The sequence below is a fragment of the Felis catus genome, chromosome B3 (genome assembly GCF_018350175.1).
Source record: "Felis catus isolate Fca126 chromosome B3, F.catus_Fca126_mat1.0, whole genome shotgun sequence".
Classification (NCBI taxonomy): domain Eukaryota; kingdom Metazoa; phylum Chordata; class Mammalia; order Carnivora; family Felidae; genus Felis; species Felis catus.
In genome coordinates this window covers 50621047-50648409 of record NC_058373.1, presented here as the reverse complement: position 1 = coordinate 50648409, position 27363 = coordinate 50621047, and the positions used below count along the sequence as shown (strand labels likewise).

Below are 27363 nucleotides of genomic sequence, written 5' to 3'. Positions count from 1 at the left end.
CTATGATGGAATAGCACTACAACGATTATGTCGTGACATGGCAAATAAAATTAAGGCTTCTAATCAGCTGACCTTAAAATAGGGAGATTATTCAGGTGGGTCAGGCCTATTTAGGTGAGCCTTTTAAAAGCAGAGAATTTTCTCTAGCTGGTGAATCGAGGGGGAAGTCAGAGAGATTTAAAGCATTAGAGGGATCCAAAGTGTCATTACTGGTTTGAAGATGGAGAAGGCCACATACAAAGGTCAGAGTGGCCTCTAGACAGTGACAGCTGGTGAACAACCAGCAAGGACCTCAGACCTACAGCCATAAAGAACTAAATTCTGCCAAGGATCTGAATGAGCTTGAAAGTGAGTGAGTTGTTCCCCAGGGCTTCCAGCTGAGATCCCAGGTGGCTGAACCTTGAATTTGGCCTGTGACCAAGCAGAGAACCTAGCTGATCTCACTTGGGCTTCCTACTTATGAACCGAGACTGTAAATGGACGTTGCTTTAAGTGACTAAATTTGTGGAAATTTGTTACACGGCAACAGAAAGCTAATACAATTAGGATTTGCAGCAATACTTTTACTTTGGACCAGATTTAGACCTCAAATTTGTTATTCTTTTTTTAATTATTTGATGTGAAATTTCCTGCTTCATAAACTAGTCACATAGAGTCATCAAGTCATAAAAACTAATAAATGTGAAGACTGGTTAGACATTTACTTCTTTTTTAATAACCCCTTCTCTCATCCTCATGGTCTATTAGGAGCCATGAAGATATTTGTTAAATAGCTGGTAATAAACAATCATATAACACATGAAAAAAAATGCCTTTTAGGGGTGCTTAGGTGACCCAGTCTATTAAATGTCTGACTCTTAATTTTGGCTTAGATCATGATCTCATGGTTCCTGAGTTTGAGCCCTGCACTGGGCTCTGCACAGACAATTGAAGCCTGCTTGGGATTCTCTCTCTGCCTGTCTTCTGCTCACTCTTTCTCTCTCAAAAATAAATAAATAAACTTTAAAAAGCACTCAATTATTTTGGAAAAAATCATATGTAAGATACATATTTTTCCTCCTCTTTATCATCATTATCACCATAATTACTATTAGCTACCACTAAGGCTTTTTAAGTGCTAAAGCACTTTGCTTAGCACTTAATATACATCTTATTTAACTTCTATTTAATTTTATTTATTTTTATGTTTTTATTTTATTTTTCAGAGAGAGAGTGTAAGCAGGAGAGGGGCAGAGAGAGAGGGAGACACAGACTCTGAAGCAGGCTCCAGGCTCCACGACAGACCATGAGCACTAGCATGTTCAGCATTGAGGGTTTTTTTTTAATGTTTTATTTTGTTTACTTATTTATTTATTTTTGAGACAGAGACAGCATGAACAGAGGAGGGGCAGAGAGAGAGGGGGACAGAGGATCCAAAGCAGACTCTGTGCTGGCAGCAGAGAGCCCAATGAAAGTCTCAGCCTCACAAACCAGCAGATCATGACCTGAGCTGAAGTTGCATGTCAACCAACCAAGCTACCCAGGTGCCCTAACGCTGAGTTTAAAACAGTAGATAATGTTTGGGGTGCCTGGGGGTTCAGTCAATTGTGTGGCCAACTCTTGATTTCAGCTCATGTCATGATCCCAGGGATCCCAGGCCCTCTTTCTCTCTCTCTCTCTCTCTCAAATAATAATAATAATAATAATAATAATAATAATAATAATAAGAAAGTAGGTAATGTTTGGCTGGCAATATGGAGAAGAGAATTGAAGAGTTTGACTGACAAGGTAATCAGTTAGGAAATTTTCAATAGTTTATGCAAAAGATAATAAAAACCCCAATCTAAATCTATGTCTAAATCTATGTCTCTAAACCATTTTATTTTTAAACGTTCTTGGCACCTCTGAAATATATAATTCCATGCTTTACTGGAGGCTTACAAAATAAAATGCACTATATAATTTATCTTTCAATGATCAAAGTTCATCACCAGACACTGTTGATAGTATTGGGCCCAGGAAACAGTACTTACCTCTGAGATTACTGATCAGGACTGTCATCAAATGAACTGTTTAGGTTTCTTACATAGCCAGGGGCCTTTGGTGGATTCCTAACTACATAGAACCATTTCCTTATCCTTTAGCCAGAATATGTTTATTTTTTTTTAATTTGAGTAGAGTTGACAGTGTCCAACATAGTGATTAGACAAATTTATAAGTCACGCTATGCTCACTGAATGTGTAGCTACCATCTGACACTACACATCACTATTAAAATATCACTGATTATATTTTTATGCTGTGGCTTTTATTCCCATGACTTATTTATTCCATAACTGGAGGCCTGTATCTCCCACTCCCCTTCACCCATTTTGCTCATCTCCCTATCTCCCTCTCCTATGGCAAATGAATTTGTTCTGTATATTTATAGGTCTGATTCTGCTTTTTGTTTGTGTATTCAATTTCTTTTTTTAGAATTCACATATGAGTGAAATCATACAGTGTTTGTCTTTCTCAGTCTGACTCATTTCACTTAGCATAATACCCTATAGGTCCATCCATGCTGTCACAGATAGCATGATCTCATCCTTTTTTATAGTTATGTGATATTCCATTACATATAAATATATATATTTATATATTAAAGAATATAGATAGGTCTTCTGGCATCAGCCATTATCTTACTCAGTGAATTAGAATTAGATTCTAAATTAGAAGATAACAATGGAACATTATTCAGCCTTAAAAATAGAGAGTGATCTGTCACATGTTACAACACAGATGAACCTTGAAGACACTATGCTAAGTGAAATAAACCAGTCACAAAAAAACCCCACAAATATTGTATGATTCTACTTATATCTTATATCATATAAGTATGATTCTACTTATATGAGTAATCAAATTTATATAGAGAGAAAGTAGAATGATGATGGTCAAGAGCTGAGGGGAGGAAGGAGTGGGAACTTATTTCTTAATGGGTACAGAATTTCACTTGGGGAAGATGAAAATGTTCCAGACGTGGATGGTGGTGATGGTTCCACAATGTGAATGCACTTAATGCCACTAAATGGTGCACTGAAAAACTGTTAAAATAGCAAATTTTATGTTATATATATTTCACCACACACACAAAAAGCAACTCTGTTGATGAGACAGCTCAAGGAAAATACAAACAAAAAGATAAGTACACTGAGAAGAGACAGAGGGAATGATAGAGAGGGCTTGAGGAATCAGCACAACCTGAGAAACAGGCGCTATTGGTTATCAGGGGAAGGGGATGCCATGGAAGGCTGCGGGTGGAGAGAAAGAGACACGAAGGACATTGGTGACAGTGACTGCAGAGAAGTCAAGTACCTGCCACCCAGAGGATGACAATGAACCTGGCAGTGAGGGAACCTCAAGAAGAGGAATAGTGTAGACAAAAGCCAGATTAAAATACGTTCAATAAAGGGGAGACAAGAAAGCAAAGACACAGGGCATAGATGGCAATTTGTAGGAAACTATCATTTACTTTGGGGAGAATGACAAAGATAATAGAAGCTCACAATTCCTTATCCAAAACATTTAGATCCACAAGGTTTTAGAATTCAGGATTTTTTTTATTTTGGAGAGATAAGATAATGCACATAGGTTTATTGTTAAATAGCTGTAGGAGAGTCTTGTAGAGCAGACAGTAATCAAACAAGTCATTTATCTGCAGAAAAAAAGAATATTTACACTCAGTGGAGTAAATAACCTCATGTGAGTTAAGATTTGGTTTTGTTGCTTTACCACAAACTAATAAAAAACACTTTTTTCAGAGCTTTTGAGATTTTAAATTGTGGCAAAAAGAATGTGAAGCTGTACTGAAAATAATCAGTAGCCAGGAGGCCAGAAGTAATGAAACAGATAATCTCTGAGATGAGTTGCTAGGATATTCAGTTTACGATAATGTAGGATATCACATCATGTATTTGACTTCTCCTTCTATCTATACAGGTAAGCTAAGTCATCTAATTCCAAACCTCAGGTTGTACCGATTGTTTTTTCTCTGTCATCTAAATTAAATTGTGATATGCTAAAGATTCTTTTAAATCTAGTGCTTTAAAGAAAACACAACTTCCTTTATGAAATCAGTGATGATGGATAGCTTTGCTAATAGACCAATTTTGGGGGAATGATCATGGTTGTAAGAAATGGAGACAACGAAATTAATAAAAAATTATGGCCATAAAATAAGGAACATATTAACAATGGGGTTTTCAAACTAGACTTACAAATGATGCTTCTGGAAGTAAGAAAAATGTGATGATTAAAAAAAATTAAACCTTCAGTGCAAATCATGGCTTCAAAGTAAATTGTTTTGTCAAATCTTTGTGTGTGTGTGTGTGTGTGTGTGCGCGCGCGTGTGTGTGTGTGAAATCTTCTTATTCCAGTTACTTTCCTACAATCCTAAGCCCTAAATGTTCTCAGTTCTGATCTATCATTTAGTTAAATGATTTGGATAAAGTCTTTATCCAAATGGATAAATAAGACTTTATCCAAATCATTTAACTAAATTTGCAAAAATAATTTGCTATCCACTTAAATGATGAACTAACTATAAGATGACATCCTGTGTCCCTCAATGGAGCTTCTGTTACTCTGATGCTTCCAAGTGGCTGCAAAAAGCTCTTTGTCTTCTCAGCACGTGGATGTAGAGGGGGAATGGAATCCACATGCACTTGAATGTGAAAAGGACTGGGGAAAATAGTGGACCAATCCATGCCCAGGACTTTTTGACAGGCTGAGATTAGCAACCAACCTTTTCTATAGCACACAAGAGAAAATCTGGCATTCCCACAGTCAAACTCTCTGCTCACCACTCCTAGTCAAGGATTTGACCTTTGGATTTCGTTTTCACCTGATTCATCCCTAGAAACATAAAAGGCTCTTCCCATCAAATCCTAACAAGTTAGTGGTAGAGGTTGGATATTATTGATACATTCAGATGAATAAAGTGCATCCAATATCCTTTATCTTTTAGCCAGATCAGAGAACCTACTTTCCCAGAGAATAACAATCATTACAGTCCACTGAGTCTTGCTTTCCAATCATTTCTGTGGCAGCTGGCTACTGGGAAGTTGCTAGGGAATTGAAAGGCAGCATGAGGAGGGGCAGATGGCTCCCTTGGGTTTATTTTGCCAAATATGGCAGCTGTGAAACCCACTAACGTTCCAGGTGTCCATATAAAATGCTTGCAGAAGGGGCCAAACTAAGGAGGAGCCACAGAGCAACCATCCCGATGTGTTCTGCTGCTGTGGAATAAGCTCCTGAGAACTTTAAATTCAGATATGTAACAGAAGTATCCAACAAGCACTTGATCCAAAAGTGTAATTAGACTGCAGAAATCAGCTAAAAGTGGTAATAGCAAGTATTTTCTTTACCAAAGTAAAGCCCAGGAAGATAGCAATTGACAAGGTAAACAATAAGGCAGTTAAGGGTACTACTTAATTGGTCAAAGTAACTTTAAGAGAAAAAAATATTTAGCTTTATCATTTGAATGAGACTGTATTGATTTTCATATAAGTTTCAGAGTATACAAAATGTTCCAAAGATATCCTGCAAATATCACAACAATATGCCTAATACATATTAACATGATAGGAGATTGAAAAAAAAAAGGTAGGTTGAATAATACCTTAATTAAAAGGGACACACATATGCATACACATAAACACCTGTGTATGTGTTTTACCAGATAACAATTCATCATATAATGTAGATTTTTAAAAATAAGTCAGGGATATCTAAAAATAATATAGAACCATGTTCATAGGAAGTATAATTCTGTAATAAAATGTAGATAATTATTCAAATATTTATAACTAGTAAGAATTGACAAAGAAGCAAATCCAAATTTGGGGAAAAATTATTTGTGTTTATTTTAATAGCCTTTCAATGTGATATCTAGATTTTAAAGGGCACAGTAGAAACTACCTCATGTAGATAACATTTTTTCTTGAGTTTTTCTACATCTGTGGATTTCCTCACTTTGAAAAGATTGTGAAATTATAAGATCAAATTAACATTTATATAATTTCACCAAACTAGAGATCTATGTTCACTAGCTAGAATTATAGAAGACTACTCTGTGTGTGTGTGTGTGTGTGTGTGTGTGTGTGTTTAGTGTAGGAGGTGTGAGCATGCATTCACGTGTTTGTGTGTGTATGCATTTACATGTGTCTAATAATGTAATGTAATAATTTATATCAATGTAAAAAATATACAATGAGCCTTATATGCTACTCTTCAGTGATACAGTGTTCATTGTTGGATTTGATTTAATAAGGTTAAATTACTTATTATTGTATTTTTGCTCTGATATATGTATATGTGTCATACACATACAGAAAGCTCTTAACTTCTTTTCATGCCATGAACCCCTTCAGCAGTCTGGGGAAAGGTGGTGAACCAGCCTTTTCTTCACAATATTGGTTTAAAATGTCAAAAGTAAGGGGCCACTGGGTGGCTCAGTCGGTTGAGCGTCCGATTTCAGGTCAGGCCATGACCTCACAGTCCATGAGTTCGAGCCCCACGTTGGGCTCTGTGCTGACAGCTCAGAGCCTGGAGCCTGCTTCAGATTCTGTGTCTCCCTCTCTCTCTGCCCCTCCCCTGCTCATGCTTTGTCTCTCTCTGTCTCAAAAATAAATAAAAACATTAAAAAATAAAAAAATAAGAAAGTAAAATGTCAAAAATAAAATACATAGTATTACAAAGGATATCAATTATGTTGAAACGCAATAATCAAAATATATTAAAAACCAAACTTATATGCTTCTTTATTAAAGCATGAAATGACAACAGCTAGTGGTATACCTAAAAGTTTATGGCAGGGGGAAACATAAATGGTACTTTGAGGTACTGGTGACAATTGTGGTGCAATATGAAAATATCTGTGACATCTATTGTTTACAGTGTCACAGGTAATGCTAATATTGCTGTGAAGCATTTGCTACATTCAAAGTGGAAAGAAACACTTCATTTCATTTAGCATTCTCTTTAAAAAGGAATTTGTGGATCGTGGAGTCAGTGTAAGGTTAGGTTGTGTATCTGAGACCTTAATCCTTCTTTAGGAAGGCATGGATTGCTATATACTTCCCTCTTAGGACCGCTTTTGCTGCGTCCCAGAGGTTTTGGGCTGTGGTGTTATCATTTTCATTGGCTTCCATGTACCTTTTTTTAATTAATTTTTTTAAGTTTATTTATTTATTTTGAGAGAGACAAAAATAGTGCAAATGGAGGAGGAGCAAAGAGAGGGAGACAGAGAATCCCAACCAGGCTCTGCACGGTCAGCTTGGAGTCTGATGTGGGGCTTGAACTCACAAAACTCACAAAACTGTGAGATCATGACCTGAGCTGAAACCAAGAGTCAGATACTTAATTGACTGAACCACCCAGGCACCCCAGCTTCCATGTACTTTTTAATTTCCTCTCTAGCTTCTCGGTTATCCCATTCATTCTTTAGTAGGATGTTCTTTAGTCTCCAAGTATTTGTTATCTTTCCAAATTTTTTCTTGTGGATGATTTCGAGTTTCATAATGTTATGGTCTGAAAATATGCACAGTATGATCTCAATCTTTTTGTACTTGTTGAGGGCTGATTTGTGTCCCAGTATGTGATCTTTTCTAGAGAATGTTCCATGTGCACTGGAGAAGAATGTATATTCTGCTGTTTTAGGATGAAATGTTCTGAATATATCTGTTAAGTCCATCTGGTCCAGTGTGTCATTCAAAGCCATTGTTTCCTTGTTGACTGTCCGTTTAGATGATCTCTCCATTGTTGTAAGTGGGGTGTTGAAGTCCCCTACTATGATGGTATTATTATCAATGAGTTACTTTATGTTTGTGATTAATTGATATATATATTTGGGTGCTCACACATTTGGAGGTTAAATGTTAACAATTGTTAGGTCTTCTTGGTGGATAGACCCCTTAATAATGATATAATGCCCTTCTTCATCTCTTGTTACACTCTTTATTTTAAATCTAGATTGTCTGATATAAGTATGGTTACTCTGGCTTTCCTTTGTCGACCATTAGCGTGATAGATGTTCTCCATTCCCTTTCTTTTCAATCTGAAGGTGTCTTTAGGTCTAAAGTGGGTCTCTTGTAAACAGCATATAGATAGATCTTGTTTTCTTATCCATTCTGTTACCCTGTGTCTTTTGATTGGAGCATTTAGTCCATTGATGTTTAGAGTGACTACTGAAAGATACAAATTTATTGCCATTATGTTTCTTGTAGAGTTGGAGTGTCTGGTGGTGTTCTCTGGTCCTTTCTAGTCTTTGTTGCTTTTGGTATTTATTCCTTCCTTCCTTCCTTCCTTCCTTCCTTCCTTCCTTGCTTCCTTCCTTCCTTCCTTCCTTCCTTCCTTCCTTCCTTTTCTCCCCTCAGAGAGTCCCCCTTAAAATTTCTTGCAGGGCTGGTTTAGTGGTCATGAACTCCTTTAATCTTTGTTTGTCTAGGAAACTTTTAATCTCTCCTTCTATTTTGAATGACAGCCTTGCTGGATAAAAAATTCTTGGCTGCATATTTTTCCCGATTCAGCACATTGAATATATCTTGGCATTCCTTTCTGGCCTGTGAAGTTTCTGTGCATAGGTTTGCTGCAAACCTTATCTGTCTTCCCTCACAGGTTAAGAACTTTTTTTCCTTTGCTACTTTCATGATTCTCTCCTTGCCTGAGTATTTTGTGAATCTATCATACGCTTTGTCAATGGTTGGTTTTTGTTGAATCTAATGGGGGTCCTCTGTGCTTCCTGGATTTTGATGTCTGTATCATTTCCCAGGTTAGGAAAGTTTTCCACTATGATTTGCTCACATAACCCTTCTACCCCTTTTCTCTCTTTTCATCTTCTGGGACCCCTATGATTCTGATGTTGTTCCTTTTTAATGAGTCACTTATTTCTCTAATTCTTTTTTTTTTAACTTTTTAAATTTATTTTTGAGACAGAGAGAGACAGAGCATGAACAGGGGAGGTTCAGAGAGAGAGGGAGACATAGAATCTGAAACAGACTCCAGGCTCTGAGCCGTCAGCACAGAGCCCGATGTGGGGCTCAAACTCACGGACTATGAGATCATGACCTGAGCCAAAGTCGGACTCTCAACTGACTGAGCCACCCAGGCACCCCCTATTTATCTAATTCTTAAATCGTGCTCTTTTGCCTTATTCTCCCTCTTTTTTTCTGCTTCATTATTCTCCATAAGTTTGTCCTCTATATTGCTGATTTGCTGCTCTTCCTCTTCCACCTTGCTGCCTTGGCAAGCATTTGAGATTGCAGCTCAGTTATAGCATTTTTTATTTCATCCTGACTAGCTTTTACTTCTTTTATCTCTGAAGAAAGGGATTCTAATCTATTTTCAACCCCAGCTAGTATTCTTTTTTTTTTAATTTTTTTTAACGTTTATTTATTTTTGAGACAGAGAGAGACAGAGCATGAACAGGGGGAGGGGCAGAGAGAGAGAGGGAGACACAGAATCTGAAACAGGCTCCAGGCTCTGAGCTGTCAGCACAGAGCCTGACATGGGGCTCTAACTCACAGACCGCGAGATCATGTCCTGAGCCAAAGTCAGCCGCTCGACCGACTGAGCCACCCAGGCGTCCCCCCCCCCCCCCCCCCCCCAGCTAGTAGTCTTATTACCATGACTCTAAATTCTGGTTCAGACATCTTGCTTGTTCTGTGTTGATTAAGTCCCTGGCTGTTGTTTCTTCCTGCTCTTTCTTTTGGGGTGAATTCCTTTGTTTCATCATTTTGAAGGGAGAAAAGGAATTAATGAGGTAAAAAAAATAAAAATTAAAAAAATTAAAATTAAAAAAGCCTGAAAATTAAAAAATTAAAAACAACACACACACACACACACACACACACACACAAATCAAATAAATGATGCTAGATCCTAGGTGCGTTTTGGTCTGGGTGTTGAAAGGAGCTTGACAGATTAAAGTGGGGGGAGAAAAAAGAAAAAGAAAAGAAGGAAAACGTTTGAAAATTTGAAATAATGAATAGAATGAAGTAGAATAAAATGAAATGATGTAAGTAAAATAGAATTTGAAAATTTTACAAAAAGGTAAAAAAATATAGTAGAAAAAATTAAAGAAAAATATTTTTAATAAAAATTGAAAATAAAAATAATTTTTTTCTCTTTCTGTATTCAAGAAAAAGAAAAACAAAAAAAAGAAAAAAAAAGAAAATTGAATAGATGGGTCAGTTAACACACTGAAATACGATTTAAATTACATCGTTTTCCCCTAGAAGTCAACCTTTGAAGTACTTTATAGTCCATAAACTAAGCAGGCAAAGAGACCTGTGTTCCTGAAGAACGAGCTTGGCCCCGCTAGGCAGGGCTTAGTGTAATGTCTCCGTTTTCCACTAGATGGCGCTGCTTAGCTTACCGGAGTGCGTTGTTGTGGCGCTTGTAGGTGTGTGCGCATGCACCAGAGGGTTGAAAATGGCGTAACCCAGCTACCGGCCTCTAGTGTCAGACTCTGTTTTCCCTGCTCAGCATTGGCACACCTGTCCTTTGTCTGTGGCTTCTGTCCTTCCCGCTTTTACACTGTCCGTGACCAAGCCGTCAGGTTGCCAGGCAGCACCTCCTTCCTGAGTTTTATCTCAGATGCGGCTGTTTTTCCTGACCCCTCACTTCTGAGGGACTGTGGTTTTGACCCGCTCAGACCTTCTGGAGGAGGGTCTCACCGAGCAATGGCTGGGTGCCCCCGGGCCCCCAGAAGCACTCGTGGGACTGCGCTACTGCCGATGCCAGAGACTGTGGTTGGGTGCAAGCCCACTCCAGAAAAAGTTCACACTATCGTGTAGCAGCAGCGTTTCAGGGATTATGGCAAATCACAACACACATCTGGCTCCAGGCTTTACTCTTAACAACCTTGTTCCAGCACGAGCAGGTGTGGTTGTTCTCCAGGATCCACTGGGACTTTTGCCTGTGGAGAGTCCTACCAGCAGGGGAACCGCCTTTCACCATGTGGCCCAAAGACCTCCTGGACTTCACTCTGCTCCTGGGGATTCGCCTTTCCCACCAGCATAGCCAGGTATCGAACTGCGGCGTTTCAGAGTCTGCACTCCCCCTGTTTATACAGTCTTAATGGAATTTAAACCCTCTCCTTTCTCCTTTCTCCCTTTTTAGTTCAGTCCCTGCGGCTGTTTCCACTTTTCCACTTTCTCTCCAGCTGCTTTTGGTGGGGGGGAGGGTACTTTTCCCGTATCCCCCCCACCCCCCATCCCTGTCCTCTCTCTGCAAGCAAAAATCGCTCTCTGCCCTCTGTGGCTTCTCTCCCCCCCCCCCCCCCCCCCGTTCACCTCTCCGTGTCGCGTACCTGCTTATTTCTGTGGTACAGGTTGTGCAGATTGTTGTGTTAATCCTCAAATCAGTTTTCTAGGTGTGCAGGATGGTTTATTTCATGGACACAAGATGCAAAAAAAAAAACTTCCATGCTGTTCCGCTATCTTGGCTCCTCCCCTCTTTCTTTTCCTGATTATAAGTATTCTAGTAAGTGTGAAGTGGTATCTCATCACGATTTTGATTTCCATTTCCCTGATGGCTAATGATGTTGAAATCTTTTCACGAGCTTGTCCGTCGTTTGCATAGCTTCCTTGAAGAAGGAAATATTTGAGTTCTTTTTCCTTTGTAAAGTTGAGTTGCTTGTCTTTGTGTTGTAAGAGTTCTTTATATACACGCTTGATATTAAACCCTTATCAAATATATAATTTGCAGGGGTGCATGGGTGGCTCAGTCAGTTAAGCGTACAACTTTGGCTCACATCATGATCTCACGGTCTGTGGGTTTTGAGCTCTGCATTGGGCTCTGTGCTGACAGCTCAGAGCCTGGAATCCGCCTCAGATTTTGTGTCCCCTCTCTTTCTGCCCTTCCCCCACTCACGCTCTGTCTCTCTCTCTCTCTCTCAAAAGTAAATAAACATTAAAATATTAATATATATATATAATTTGAAAATAATTTCCTCCATTTTATAGGCTGTCTTTTCACATTCTGGATAATGTCGTTTGATGCACAAAAGGTTTTAATTTTATGAAGTCTCATTTCTTATTTTTTATTTCTTGCTGTAGTTTCATTTTTATTAGAGCAACCATGTGGTGTATGTGTATGTAGATATATATGTATGTATGTGTGCATAGATATATATGTATGTATGTGTGCATACATACATATATATACACACATACATACATGTGCTTATATGCATGCATGTGTTTGTATATACACATATGTGTTTATATGTATGCACATATATGTGTATATGTATACACGTGTATGTATGTATATACGTGTATATATTTATAATACATGAACACATACATAATTAATAAAAATAATAAATTAGTAAATAAGTGACATTAATAAAAATAAATCCAGTATTCTTACATATAGTAATGTCCTACATCTTTTCTGCAACATTGTGTTAAGTGTCGTCACATCAAGTAAGGCTCTGATCAATTTAATTTAATGATTTGCCAAAGAGTGAACAAATTAACAGAGGCAGAATCTACTGTATCTAAATATTAGGCAATAACATTCATTTGATACATTAGGAGTGAATAATGAGTCATAAATGCAAACTGCTATGGTAATATATGAAGGATTTATAGTAAGTCCAGTTAATATTTATTTAGTGCTAAATTCTATGAAGAGATGGTGAATCTTTGAGGAATTCAAAGTAGACTGGAGTAACACTGATTGGAAAGGGTAGAGAACAAGAATTCTAACCTAGCAGTCTAAATCCCAGGGCTCATGATCATAACTTCTCTGGATGCTAATTCCCACTTGAGACATTAAACTTTGACAATTGAGCAAATATTTTAGTAGTCAACCTGCAAAGTTCATATACTAAAGTAGGTACATACACATGAACATATACACACATGCACACACACACAATATTACATGAATCAAAATCTCAAATTATAGTGTAGCTGTGATAACGAGGGCCAGAGAGGAGGAAATAAAGATTCAAAAAATAGGCAGCAAACTAAAAATACATGTTGAGTAAAAACATCAGTAATTATTATAATAAAGAAGAAAAGGGCATGGAAAAGGTGATGTAGGAAAAATCCCATCCTGCACTTTAATGTATCCTATTTTTCTTTTCTAAAAACAATCATCCCAAGAGGGTTCCATCTGTAATCTACCACAACAAAATAGCGTGGCTTTGAGAAAATAACATACTGGGGAGACAATTACCTGCCGGATGCTGCATACCCAAAATCTACCCTTAACACACACACATAATGAATGTCATCATCTGGTTGTGCTGACAAGGCACCTGTATCTGCAGAGAGGTGACCTTGATGAGAAAACCAAGCAAAACCGCCCATCAGAATGGTATGGTTGGTAACTAGTGGAATTAAAAAATATATATTTTATATGCTATACAACTATAAATAAAGGAAACAAGGTAATACTTGTGGGCTGGAAAATTACTTCTCCATGCAGTGACCTTGTATGATATTTTGGTGTGGCAAAGTAAGAATTTAACCACATGATTCTACTCTTTTGGGAATAATATGACTACACGTTTCTGGGAATTTGTGTCGTCCATACAAGTATATATCCCTCACCCTAAACAATTAAAGCAAACTCAGATCTATAGTAGAAGATTAAATGCTAAATATTTTCTAAAATTATGGCCTATTAGCTATTACTTGACAAACCTTATCTTACCTTTCTTAATAGTTTTATTTTTAATATTTTTAAGACTATGTATTTTGAAGCCACAAAATAATAAGTGCTTCATGTATATGGTATCATAATAGACTAAATAATTTTCTAACTGGTACTAATTTCACTAAGAAAAAGAAATTAAGAAAGAAAATTTAACACCTGTGGTAAAAATAACTCTGAAATGTACTCTCTTCTTCCTGACTTCCTTAATTTCGTATGCATAGGCTTTGTTCCAATGGTCTGTTTATAAGATAGTTGTTTTAAGATTCAGAATGTGTTTTCCCACAGAAACCATGTCATAACCAGAGGCTGGGTCCTCAGGCCAGGCTCTTGGAGTAAAGCTTCCTGCTCAAGGTCACACAGCTCACATTACCTGAGCAGAAACAGGAATAAATGGACAAAAATAGACTCTCATGGACCCTGAGTTCTACCCAGTCACTGGCAACAACTTCAGTCTCCCTTGAACTCTGGGCTGTAAGCCACTTCTCAGACTTCCTTAGGATTGCAGTCTACCATTGGTGGAATACCTTTCAATATTCTTCCTGAAGCAAGGAGCACTCACCTCACCAGCAGGAGTCATGGGAACGGACTGGCAGCTGCCCATAACCCGTGCAAGCGTATCTATGAGCTTCGCAAACAGGGGAAAACATTTCAGCATGTTTTGGGGTGACTATCCTCCCATGGGCACAGGAAAGACTGCCCTAAGCAGTGATACACATGTTTGCTTCTCCTTCCCTCCCATCAGCTGTCACTTGTGCTGTCAGAGTGCCTGCCACTAACACTCTCTGGACTTGCAATTTGCTGTTTCTAATCCGTCATCTGAGAAATCAGATGACCAGAGCTGTTAGAACAGTGTGTAAATTGAGAGCCAGCCTCTGTGAGAGATAGCCAGAGACCCTCTCCTTGAGGAGAGCATCAGCAGGTTTCCTGGCAGCCATTTCTTTTCTTCTTGGACCTTTCCTTATCTAATTCCCTGTTTGACAGTCTCAAAAAGCTGACCCACTTCTGCAAGAGGTGTTGCTGTGTACAGTACAGTGGGAAACAAACCAAAAGAGACACACATCCTAGTGCATGTGCCCTATACCTAGTAAGGGGATCTTCAGACTCAAAAAAATCTCTCTGCATTCCATCTCCTCACTGGCAAAATGGGTATAAACATACAGAGTTAACATGGCATAATGGATTAAAAATTATAAGCTGCTTTAGAATGAGATATTATGAAAATCATGATCTTTAAAAAGAACTATCATCATTCTTAGAAGTCTATAAAGCACACTGCAGGGCAAATCCAGCCTGCTACCTGCTTTTGTAAATAAAGTTTTATTGGAACACAGCTTCACTGACTCTTTTATATATTTTCTATGGCTTCTCTTGTGCCACAGGGCAGAGTTTGGTAGTTACAAAAGAGATCATATGGCCCACAAAACTGAAAAACTTTACTATCCAGTTCTTTGCAGAAGTTTTCCTGACATATCTTATCAAGAATTTTTTTTTTCATGCAAGTAAGTTTGGTTTCATTTTCACACGCGTGCGCACACACACACACACACACACACACACACACACACTGCTTAATATGGCATATTTTGCAACACAGACCATAAGCTTAACAGAAGACCTTCAAGAATAATAACAAGTGTTATATTAGTAACACATGAGAAATTCATGACACAAGTTTTCTATTATGTAAATCTAGTACAGTGAACAGTAAAGTCCTCAGAATTGTTTTAAATTCAATTCTTAAAAGAATAATGAGCTCAGAGCTGAGATTTATTTCTGGTGTGTATTTTAGGGGAACAAAATCAGTATTACATTATCCCTATTGTGTCTCACAGCAACAAGGGTGACAAAGCCGCCCAGAGTTGTCAGTGCCAAACACATTGCGGGAGCTCAAATATTAATCAAAATGACATCTCCAATTTTTTCCCTTCCTAATCAGGCCTAAACATCATGGGACATCCGGCAAATCAATAAGAGAAACTAGATGCCCTCATCACTCCCAACCTGGCAGCGCTGCATTTTTAGCCAGAAGATGAGGGCCTTTACTGTTACATAAATACTTCCCTGCTTTGGTTGTTTGCCTCCCCCGGGGATGAACATGCCCACCTATGGCTCCAAACTTTACCCTGGCATGCATCCGACTATGCCACCTGTCACAGTAAGAAACACTTCTTAGGATTTCGAGATAAAATAGGAATGTGGACATATGGCTCTAGAGTATGCTTGTGCATCCTACCCCAGAGAATAAATAAATGAATACATAAATCTCATGAATAAAGTGAAAATAGGCTGTTTTAAAGGGTTGTGAAAAACTGACAAACTCTCATATTCTGTCCTCCACACCTGGGGAAGGTGGCACAGGGACTGACCTATGCCCCACCCTCGACCTTCTACCAAAGCGGGCTTCTGGCACAGTTGAGAATGAATTACTTTTAGCTTCAGTCCCCTTCCCCTGCCTTTTCTTTCTAGGCCCCTTTCCCGCAAATCTGTATCCCACTGACACCTCCTATTTACTCTCTATGAGCTCTGGAGTGCTCTAATGCTGGAAGATCTGGAAAATGCTTTGTTGTCAGTTTATCCCTCCTTCATCTATTTAGAGGAGGCAGAGTACTGGGGAAATGGAGCAGGGAGTAAGTCTAGTTGCACATGGAACTAAGTGTGAACCTTCTAGCAAAGCTTAAAGGAAAAAAAACCCAGGAAAATTGCCTGGAGTAGAAAATACACAGACTTACACCTGAGGAGATGAGACAGGCCCCATAAACTCCAGAAATCTTAGGGAAGAGTTGGAGAAGAAAGCTACCTACAGTTGGGCAGCCATGATGTAAAAGCCACTACATGGGCCAATGTTAAGGTAAACTCATTTTTACTCAATCTAAGGTCCAAGAAAATTTGTTAGTTAATTCGTTCATTTACGTATCCATGTGCCAGGTAAATCAGTGAGCAAGCACATTCTATAGCCTCATAGGCCTCTTTCGAGTTGTTTTGGCCTTAGCTGGTATTTTTCCACTCATTTTATGAAACTATAAACACAAGAGCTTTCCGATCCTGAATTTTCTCACTTCTACAGAGAAATGATGCAACAGACATCTAGCACAGTGAATGTGATGTAAGTATTTTAGTCAGATGAAATCCAGCTAAGGAAAGAAAAAGTAGTTCATTACATTTTAAACAAAATTGGAATTGCAGAGGTTAAAGGCAACCCAAAATAAAGCCAATACCAAACACAGACTAAAAGGAACAACATAAACTTATCCAGAAAGGATGGGCATGGTGAGGAAATTTAGGGTGTCAGCCGTGTGCGCAGTGTTGGGGATTCAAATGAGATTGCTAATGGGAGGATATTTTGAAAAACTGAAGAGGCACATCACAAATATGAATGCATTTATGTAATTATTAGTAATATTTTCATCAATTATAAGTCCTGTCTTAGGTTGAGTTAAGCTTGTTTATGAAGTGTTAATGTAGACAACCATGAGATAAATAGCCTCACAGTCTCATTTGAAACAAACATTTCATAGTTTTATTTGGCTCTAAATGTGTACACATTATTTGATATGGAAGTTCTATTTTATTTATTTTTTATTTATTTTGAGAGACAGAGAGAGTGAGTGGGTGAGGCGCAGAGAGAGAGAAAGGGAGAGAGAGAATCCCAAGTAGGCTCCATACTGTCAGTTCAGAGCCTGATGCGGGGCTCAAAACTCATGAACTGCGAGATCATGACCTGAGCCAAAACCAGGAGTCACATGTTTAACTGGCTGAGCCCCCCAGGGGCTCCTGATATGGAAATTTTAAAACAAACCTTTTTTTTAAAGGAAAAAATATCCATGACCAGCTATAGAAGATTCCCAAGCTAGAGTATCATGGTCCATAGTGGCCACAATGCCAATTACTGTCCATTGACAACCTACTCCACCCTTTCCCTACTCCTCTGCATCTGCTCTGTGCCCCTGCCTAATGCCTAGAACAGAATGTCCCTCCTCTCCGACTTGCAGTTGGATCAAACTAATGAATGTGATTGCAGAGGGAGAGAGAAAATAATTTCTTCCAACTCTTTCTTTGTCTCAGTCCTGCATCTCTGGGAGGAGCTGTTTGTCTTCCATGACTTCAGGGAATGAATGACCACTCTTCCATAGCCTCGACTCTCACAGGGTTCCACTAACACTATTTTCTCCTCTTGTTGCTTCAGCCCTAGGGAAGTGATAAGAGCTTCCTGATACTACCAGTGTCTGGGTGATGGGAGCCTCACTATCCATTCCTTATCTGTTCCCTAAGTCCCATCCACACCCTTATAAATAGTCCTTTCATTAAAGTCTCTCCATTTGACCTACCCAGGTGAAATTCTATTTTCTGCCAGGACCATGACTGAAACACAATATAGGCATCTATTTATTGACATAGAAAGATGTGTGACAAAGCAGATCAAAATATTAATAGCAGTTATCTTTAGGCAGTGGGATAGGATTATTTGCTTTTCTTTATTTTTTTCTGTAGTTTTCAAATGTTCTACAATATTTAGTTATGGATTGGGGAGTATAAAAATAAATAATAAAATTAAAATGCGATGTGGGAATAAATACAGATTTAAGACGTACTAGTGGCTTGGCTTCCCCCCTTTACTGACCACCCCATCAAAAACTACATAAATAAAAAATTGCACAGGCTGAGAGGTATCCCGATGGGGCAATGGAAGTGTAAACACTTGTCAGTACCCAGAAATCTCTTTATTCTCACTAGATTCTATTTTCTAGGAAAAATAGGTTTGGTTAGCCAGTATTCACAATTTCACAACTGAAAACAATGCAGTTGCACACATTTATAAGTGCATGTGTTTTACAGACTTAGATTCCACAAGCAGAAATCAAGATTTTACCGCATTCTTTGATCATATTAATAATAGTTAATTATTACTAAGGCCTTAGCACCTATAGGCACTGTTTACAAGCATGGTCAGTATTAGTTAATTTAATCCTGACAGGAGGGTGGTATCATTACTCCCATTTCATAGATGAAGAAATTGACATGCAGTGAAGCCAAGTTATTGCCCAAGGCCAACCTTTGTTAGCAGGTCCTGGAACCAAGCCCAGGCTTTAGAGCTCATTTTATCCATTATACTCCATTGTCACTCAGGTTGATAGATTACCTAAGAATTCTAAAACTCTCTTAATTTTGTGCATATTGTGCAAAGAAAGACAGGGCCCTCATACTGGTTCACCCCTTATTAGCAATGTAATCTTGCACATGTACAAATCAGTTACAAATTCATCATCAATAGAATGGGGAATAAAACCTCCTCCACCTACACTAGAAGTTGTGATAATCTAATGGGAAATGAATATGGAAGGCCATCAAAGCTGTAAAGCAAGGTACAAACGTAAGACAGAATTATATTGCACCCTCCATACACCAGTACATTAGTCATCATCATTAACACATGAAAGTCAAATGTAAAGAAAATAGCAATTATTTTGGTGAAGTATGACTCTAAACTATAATATTATAAACTATCCAGTCTGTTAATAACCCCCAACATAAAACCACCACTGATTAATCAATAAATATCATGCTATGGTTTCAGTGAAATGTACTCTCAAGCACACTCCCCTGACTCCCGTTCATTAATTACCTTGCCTTATTTGATAAGTTCCCAGCATCTGCCTGAAATGTGTTACTCTCAATCTTAAGTTACACTGTAAAACTTTTTTTTTAAACTTGGAAGTTCAAACTGTACATTCTCCACACGACGACGTCAAAAGTTCAATTGAGCCACTCAGTTTTCAGTTTCCCTGACTCAACTTTTTGCAGTTTTGTAATTAATTATATTCCATTATTACTGATCATCAATTAGCTCAAAATGTTGCTGAGATCATGAGTATGCTGAAGAAGGCAGAATTTAATGATAATTTGAGACTAGTAGGACACTAAATTTCTCTCTTGTTAATAATTAAAGTAGATAACTTATGTTTTTATTTATAGCTTCCAGAAATATCCGGCTCATTCCTGTGCAATGCTCTGTCAGCTAATCATCAGTTGGTCAAGATCTGACTTGGGCCACTGTGTTTTATTTTCCATACATGCCTTCAACCAAAGCCATTAAACGCAGCCCAACCAAAGGTGAAAGCAGGTGAGGTGGTCACCATGTAGTCTCTGGAACTCTCCACCCAGCCAAATGCTTTAATGCATAAATATGTAAAGAATCAAAGGGGTAACGTTCCAATTTACCTGTTTCAATTTCCCAGATGTAAGCGGAGTCGTCAGCACATCCAACAATTAAAAAATTCTCAACTGGGTGCCATTTTATCATCCTCACAGGGAAAAGGTGCTTCCGGGCATGCAGGAGGCACCTCTTCCCCTCAAGGTGAAGGAGAGCCACAGAATGGTCACTGCATACACAGCAAATTACCTGATCACTTCTTAGCTATGGGAAAACAAAACAGAACAAAATAAAACAGAGTTATTTGTAAGTGAATAATCAAATGCTTTTCTTAAAATTAAATGAGATTTCCCCCCCTAGTGACATAAAAATATTTTGTTTAAACACCATTTACAAAATGACATTTTTGTTTTCTATAGGACCTCTTCACATAACACTATGAAGAGGGGTTTTAAACACCAAGTCGATTTTAAATTCAGCAACTTATTAGGAAAGTCAAGAGACACAGTGAAAAAGGAGAATTCCAAGCCAAATCTACTTATAAGATAAATGAAGGACTTGACCATCACTCAGCAAATTCAGGCAGCGAGGCAGACATCGGAAATAATGCAGAATAAAATAAACCCCAGAACTAATTTGTTGCCACAAAAAGAAGCTATTTGTAGACACAAGCTTAGGCCCAAGGGTATCATGAGCTGATATTTTCCACTTAGAGCCTCAGAATGTGATTTGGTGTTCCCAGAACTATTCAGATTCTAATCCAAACAGGAAACTCAGTGTAGACACAATCTAAAAGAGGTAAGCATTAGATAGTTCCAACTGAATGCACAGCTTCAAAGACACAAGGATCAAAAATAGGCTCACAGGACAAAGATTCTTAAGATACTTTTTAAAAAGTCAGCATGTGGTTACCTTGAACACAGTTTAGGACAAAGACCATCCATGCTGGTTGCTGTGAGGCTAATCTGGGAGGAGTTTACAGGGCAGGTTGTGCCTCACCAAGAGGGCCATGTGTTAGTCAGCCTGTGATGGGGGGTGGGTGGGATGGGGTGAGGGGGAGAGGGGGAGTAGGTAGTGGTTCTTCTGCGTCTTTGTTTCCTTTCTAACCATTTTTTGCAACGTGGATGCTCCTACCTTCACTAGGGTACCTAGCCAGAGTTTCAGCTGCTGTGTTTAAAGCTCTCGTTGGGATCCCCTGAGAACCTCCCCATGCCCATTACTGATCTCTTTCTGTGGGGTGTTGGGGAGCAAGTTATTTTTCCTAATTCTTTCTAAGGAGACTACAAAAATCCCGAGGGGAAAAAAAAATCACAAAATGGCAGGTGTGATATATGGGGAACCCAGACTCGTAGAATAAGGCAGATGGCATTGCCTCCCTACTACTATTACCTGTTAGAGAACCAGCACAGCCCACAGCTTCTAGAATAGAGAGCCCAATGTACTTCGGGAAAATTATACTTACATATAACATGTGAACATACACACAACATGTGAACACAGATCCTATAGCCAGAGGTAGATATACACTAGAGACCCACACTAGGACAATCAGATTCTCTTTTCTACACATTTGAAATTGCTAAAAGAAGTTACAGGAACAAGCAAGAGAAAGGAGTCATCACAAGGGGCACCTGGGTGGCTCAGTGGATAAATGTCTGCCTTAGGCTCAGGTCATGAGCTCATGGTTCACGTGTTTGAGTCAGCACGCAGAGCCCACTTTGTATCCTCTGTCCCCCTCTCTCTGCCCCTCCCCTGTTCTCTCTCTCTCTCTCTCTCTCTCTCTCTCTCTCTCTCAAAAATAAACAAACATTAAAAAAGAAACAAAAGGAGAAATCACAGAAAACAGACTCCTTTGGGATAGGAAACTTGAAGAGTAACCTTGGTTTCTGAATATAAGTTCAAACTGCACAGAGTCCTTGCTGTAGTGTTTTGTCTTGTATGTCTAAAATACTGCCTCTTAGGCCCTTTCAATAAACTTCCTTTTTATTTGGCTTGGTTTCAATGGATTATGGTCCTTGGAATTAAGTCATTTATGACTGAGGCAAAAGTAAAAGAGGTCAGGATTTGACTACTGTCCTGGAGCTTTGAGGAAAAAAAAAAATGGTTAAAGAAGGGAACTTCAGAATAAAAGACATATCAAAGTATCCCAAATCACCATATATGTCTTTTTTTTAAGTCCCTTAACTTTGTTTCACTATTTCTTTCATGATGCCTTACTGCAAAAATACAGTGTAAGTTTGCTCTGCGTTTACTTTGAAGCTGAGTTTTTAAATATTATTACAGAGAAATAATTTTGGCAAGTCAATTGCCAATTTTGGCAAGTAATTGACAAACTCAGGAAACTCAAAAGTTAATCATTCATATTTTAACAAAGATGTCAGCTTTATGGAAACTGAAGTTAAATTCATATTGCATAAGAAAATATTATCTGTAAATATTTCCTTTTGTCCTGCCCAAGGTAGATGCTCAGAAATTTGTTAAAGCTCTGTATTTGTTAAACAAATGAAAGAGAGCAAACAAAAACCTATTTAAGAAAAGGAAAATAGTAACTATAAATATTGTTATAAAAGTAAATTATTGAAGGCAAAAGTTATTTTCTAATGTACAGAATCCTATATATTTTAATTGCTTCCATATTGAGTGTCAATTACTTTTCTTAAAAAAAAATAATACGGGGCGCCCGGGTGGCTCAGTCAGTTAAGCGTGTCACTTTGGCTCAGGTCATGATCTCATGGTTCATGAGTTCCAGCCCTGCATTGGGCTCTCTGCTGTCACCCCAGAGCCCTGCTTTGGATCCTTTGTCCCCATCTCTCTCTGCCCCTTCCCTGCTCACACACATGCGCACTCTGTCTCTCTCTCAAAAATACAATAAACATTAAAAAAATAATAACAAAAATTAAAAAAATAAAACTGTTAAAATTAAGACATAGAATTGGGGGGGAAAAGAAAGTAAATTAACTGGCTTTTGTAAAGCCAAGAATTGGCAAAATCTTTAGAATCAAATTATTTGCATAAGCTGTAACCATAGTAAAATGCATATAAAAATTTAGAAAGGAATTCATAAAATTTACCCCATTGTATTAAGAATATATAGAACTTTTCTTTTCTGTGGGAACATGGGTTTCCATTGTAAAAAACCCATTGTTTTTAAACATTCTGTAATGTTATATAACTTTTTTTTTAATGTTTATTAATTTTTGAGACAGAGAGAGACAGAGCATGAACGGGGGAGGGTCAGAGAGAGGGAGACACAGAATCCGAAACAGGTTCCAGGCTCCGAGCTGTCAGCACAGAGCCCGACGCGGGGCTCGAACTCACGGACTGCGAGATCATGACCTGAGCCAAAGTCAGCCGCTCAACCGACTAAGCCACCCAGGCGCCCCGTGCAATGTTATATAACTTTTAAATTAGGGGCACCTGGGTGTCTCAGTTAAGCGTCTGACTTGATTTTGGCTCAGGTCAAGATCTTGTGGTTTGTGAGTTTGAGCCCCACGTCGGACTCCATGCTGACAACATAGAGCCTGCTTGGGATTCTCCTTTTCCCTCTCTCTCTGTCCCTCCCCATCTCATGTTCTCTCTCTAAGTAAATTTTTAAAAAATTTAAAAAAAATTATGTTATGTTTTACTGTTTGTCTTAACTTACTCTGAAGTTCTCTGGTGACATCAAAAGACTTGTTACTGGACCAGCCTCCAAAAAGAATTTATGCAAAACTTCTTCAGTGAAGATATTCCACAAGATGACACATGAGTCCTGGTCCCCAGATAGAAGCCAACTTTGGTCTAATTTTGAAGAGAGACCATGTGGGTAAAGTAATGACGTAACACTTTGGTGATGGCCTTTGAGAACTTTATGAGGAAGGGAATCTGGAAAACAACGAAACACCAAATAATGAAAAAATTATTTTTGCTCAAGAAATAGTGTTGAAATTTTCTTTTATAAAATTTTAATGTAAAGAAGATACACATAATTAAAGCGAGGCTGTTGGTTAAAAAAATGAATGACCAATCAGTGGACCATTTCAAAGGCAAACGTCTCCTCATAAGTTATGTCATGCTTTTGATGAAGCATTAAAGCCAGTTGTTCGAAGTCTACCAATTCTTTAAGGATGTTAGCAGGTTACTAATTCCAGTGCCATCAAATAACAAAGGCTGTTCTAAAAGAGTGAACAATTCATCCATTTCGCTTCTAAAAAATTAATCTCAGAACATCACTGCTGCCCTTTCAATAAGCATAACCAAGTCTAGTATAAAAGAAAAGCAAAGTTTCACAGAACATTTTTGCCTCCAAAAATATTAGATTATCTGGTTCTACCTCTTCGTTTTACAGGTAAAGTATCTGAGGCTCAAAGAAGTTACGTGACTTGAATCCAAGTGTGAAAAAGCACAGCATAATGTTTAAGAGCATAGCTTTGCTATTACATGAATGCTTTGGTTTTCTAGGTATGTCACTTACTAGATGGGTCACCATGACAAGTTGCTTTTCCCCTCTAAGCCACAGGTACTGCATCTGAAAAACTTGGGACGATAATAGCCTTGTTTCACACAAGACTGTTGTGTAGAATAAATAAGATAATGTCCTTCATTTCCTAGCACTAGCACTTGGTAGGAATGTGGGTATTTCATACCACAGATGTACTAGAACACAGGACTACTGACACTCAGTTTCCATACTGCCTCTTCATCATTAGCTAAAACTAAAAAAAAAAAAATTTAAATAAAAAAAAAATTAGAGAAGACCACAGACTACAAACCCTCTTTACACAAACTAAAAAAGAGTCCCAAAGAATCATTATTACTTCAGTTAAAGAATCATTAGTTATTTCACTTACAGGAGGCACATCCTCAGTTTATATCCCCTTAGCAAACCAATTAACGAATATTAATTCAGATATTCAAGTCCAATTTAGCTTTATGCTTGCTTTCTGGATGAGAAAAATCAGCCTACATAAAAAGTGCTAAGGTCTTAAGCTTTTTAACTAACTTTTTATAGTAGCTGTTGAGCTGTTGAGCAGTACTAACCTCTCCTAGGTTCATTGCTATCCCTCCTCTCTTTTAGGCAATCACTGAATACAAGTTAGTAACATTTAGTAAGTAGTCAAAGTAAGCTGAGAACAGGTGGTAGGCAAGGTAACAAGGTGTGTCTTAAAAATTGAGATTTGGCCTTAACTTTTAAGGACCTAACAGTCTAATAGGATCCATGCATTAAAAAATATTAGATATTATCTACACATCCCCAAATCTCAATCACTTCCTACATTTTCCTTCCTTTCCTTGTCTTATGTAAATAAGACAACTTCTGCACAACAGTCTTTATTTAATAGGTATTCACTTTTGAAATACACAAAAATGTGTAAGAGCATATTTACACTTCATTAACAGAGAAATAAAAATTAAAACAGGAAGATACCATTTTGTTCTGATCGGCAAATACTAAAAAGTTTAATAGCACACAAAGTAGGCTAAGGTATGGGGAAAAAGTCAGTTTCATAGGCTGTTAGTGGACACACTTGTACACAGATGTTCTATGGAGAACATTTTTAGATAAATTTTCAAAATTAAAAATATTCCTAAGTGTTGATCCAGTAATTCTAGTCCTGCAACTAATACTATAGGTATGACCATATATATGTACAAAGATGGTTAATTCAGCATTTTCTGTTGTAGCCAAAGACTACAAAAACTGAAACACCCATTATTAAGAGATTTTTTTAAATGAAAATTTAATTATTATTAGTCATTTAAAATGAACTCATAAAGAATGTGCTCCAAAATATTTTAAGTTATGTTTCAGGGTATTTCTGTAAAGTGTATAGTTTGTATAATATATAATATATTGTATAATATAATTAAAAGAATGCATATTGCTATGTCGCTATGTACTTGCATATGCAGAGAAAATTTCAAGAAGGGTATAAGGAAACTTAATAGCAGTTGCTTTTGGTGAAGGGAGCAGAAAGATCAAGGGAAAAAAGAAATATATTTCTCATTGTATCAATGACTTTAAAAAAAATCCAGATATGTGTTTTACTTTAACATTCAAATATGTACACATTAATTAGTAAATGTCAGCACATTTTTTAAGCTTCGGCAATCTTCTTAGTACAGCTTGTTAAAGTTGAAGCTTAAGTAAATTAAATAAATAAGGTTACATAAAATTCAATGACCTTTTAATAAAGAACCGCCTTCTAGAAGTCCTGCTTTGGCAGCATTCAAAGCCTGTGTAATCAAAATGGTCCCATCTTCACAGCCACATATTAGTTTATCAAGACTTGAAACATACTCTGATGAAGTGACTATCACCGTTCCAGCCCCAGGGACATGGTCGATAATACTCATGGTATGATGCTTATCAAAATTATCTTGAAGGGTCCAGGTGGCAGTTATTGGTATTTCTAAAGGGAAAACACACAAAAAGGGAAAATTTGGCTTTTAAATTCATCATAGACATGGAAACTGTTATCAAGGGACCATCCCTTGGGGTACACAGAGTATTGTCTTTACTCAAAATGCTATCTCTTTGGTCCTCTGTCCTTCAAGGAGCCTCAGAATAGATGTGTATTAGTGCATTCATTTTAGACCTAGGTCAACTGAAAAGAACAGAGAAATTCTTGCAGTGATGTAAAGTGGTGGTCCAGTCTCATGAGTTCTCTATTTGTCTCAGCAGTGTTAAAAAGGAAAACTGAGGGTCTGTTAGTTGTGTGAGGAAAATGTAATAAATGTATTCTTTAAATATTAGGGGTATGGGTATCTCTAAATCATACCAAGCCCCCAATTATCTATGAATTACTAAGAGCACTGGTTATCATTCTATATAGTTCACCACCCAAGCATTTGAACTGGCTGTCAAGTAGGCTCAGGAAGGGAGAGAGGCTTGGATCTAGGAGCAAAGAGGGTGAGTTAAAGCCAACCTATTTCTCTATTAAAGGGCACCCCTGATCTTGCAGTACACGTGCCACAGTGACTGTGAAAAACCTAGAGCCCAAACCTTAGATGAGCATTAAGAATTGTCATAGATATCTATGGTTCTAATTATTGTGGGGTTTTTTTTTACTGTTTATTTTTTTTTTTAATTTACATCCAACTTATTTAGTATATAGTGCAACAGTGATTTCAGGAGTAGATTCTTTAATGCCCCTTACCCATTTAGACCATCCCCTTCCCACAACCCCTCCAGCAACCCTCTGTTTGTTCTCCATATTTAAGAGTCTCTTATGTTTGTTCCCCTTCCTGCTTTTATATTATTTTTGCTTCTATTCCCTTGTGTTCATCTCTTCTGTGTCTTAAAGTCCTCATATGAGTGAAATCATATGATATTTGTCTTTCTCTGACTAATTTCGCTTAGCCTAATACCCTCTAGTTCCATCAACGTAGTTGCAAATGGCAAGATTTCACTCTTTTTGATTGCCAAGTAATAATATATTGTGTGTGTGTTTGTGTGTGTGTGTGTGCGTGTGTGTGTGTGAAATCCAGTGTGTGTGTGTGTGTGTGTGTGTGTGTGTGTGTGTGTGTGTATACCACAT

General features: G+C 37.9%; 1 protein-coding gene and 1 long non-coding RNA gene across 8 annotated transcripts in view; one reads left to right on the top strand and one right to left on the bottom strand.

Moving 5' to 3' along the window:
- The window catches only part of WDR72 (WD repeat domain 72), a 230900-nt gene that overhangs the window by 149892 nt on the left and 53645 nt on the right, over positions 1–27363 (bottom strand). For all 7 annotated transcript variants that reach the window (XM_023255333.2, XM_023255335.2, XM_023255334.2 and 4 more), the window contains 3 exons: positions 26008–26235; positions 23487–23707; positions 19912–20107 (listed from right to left, as the gene is read on the bottom strand). In XM_023255333.2, coding sequence (XP_023111101.2) covers positions 19912–20107; positions 23487–23707; positions 26008–26235 — 645 coding nt within the window. The remainder of the gene's footprint in view (positions 1–19911; positions 20108–23486; positions 23708–26007; positions 26236–27363) is intronic.
- Positions 10135–15025, top strand: LOC123385933. The gene is made up of 2 exons (XR_006599223.1): positions 10135–11047; positions 13981–15025. It is a non-coding gene; the product is annotated as an uncharacterized LOC123385933 (long non-coding RNA).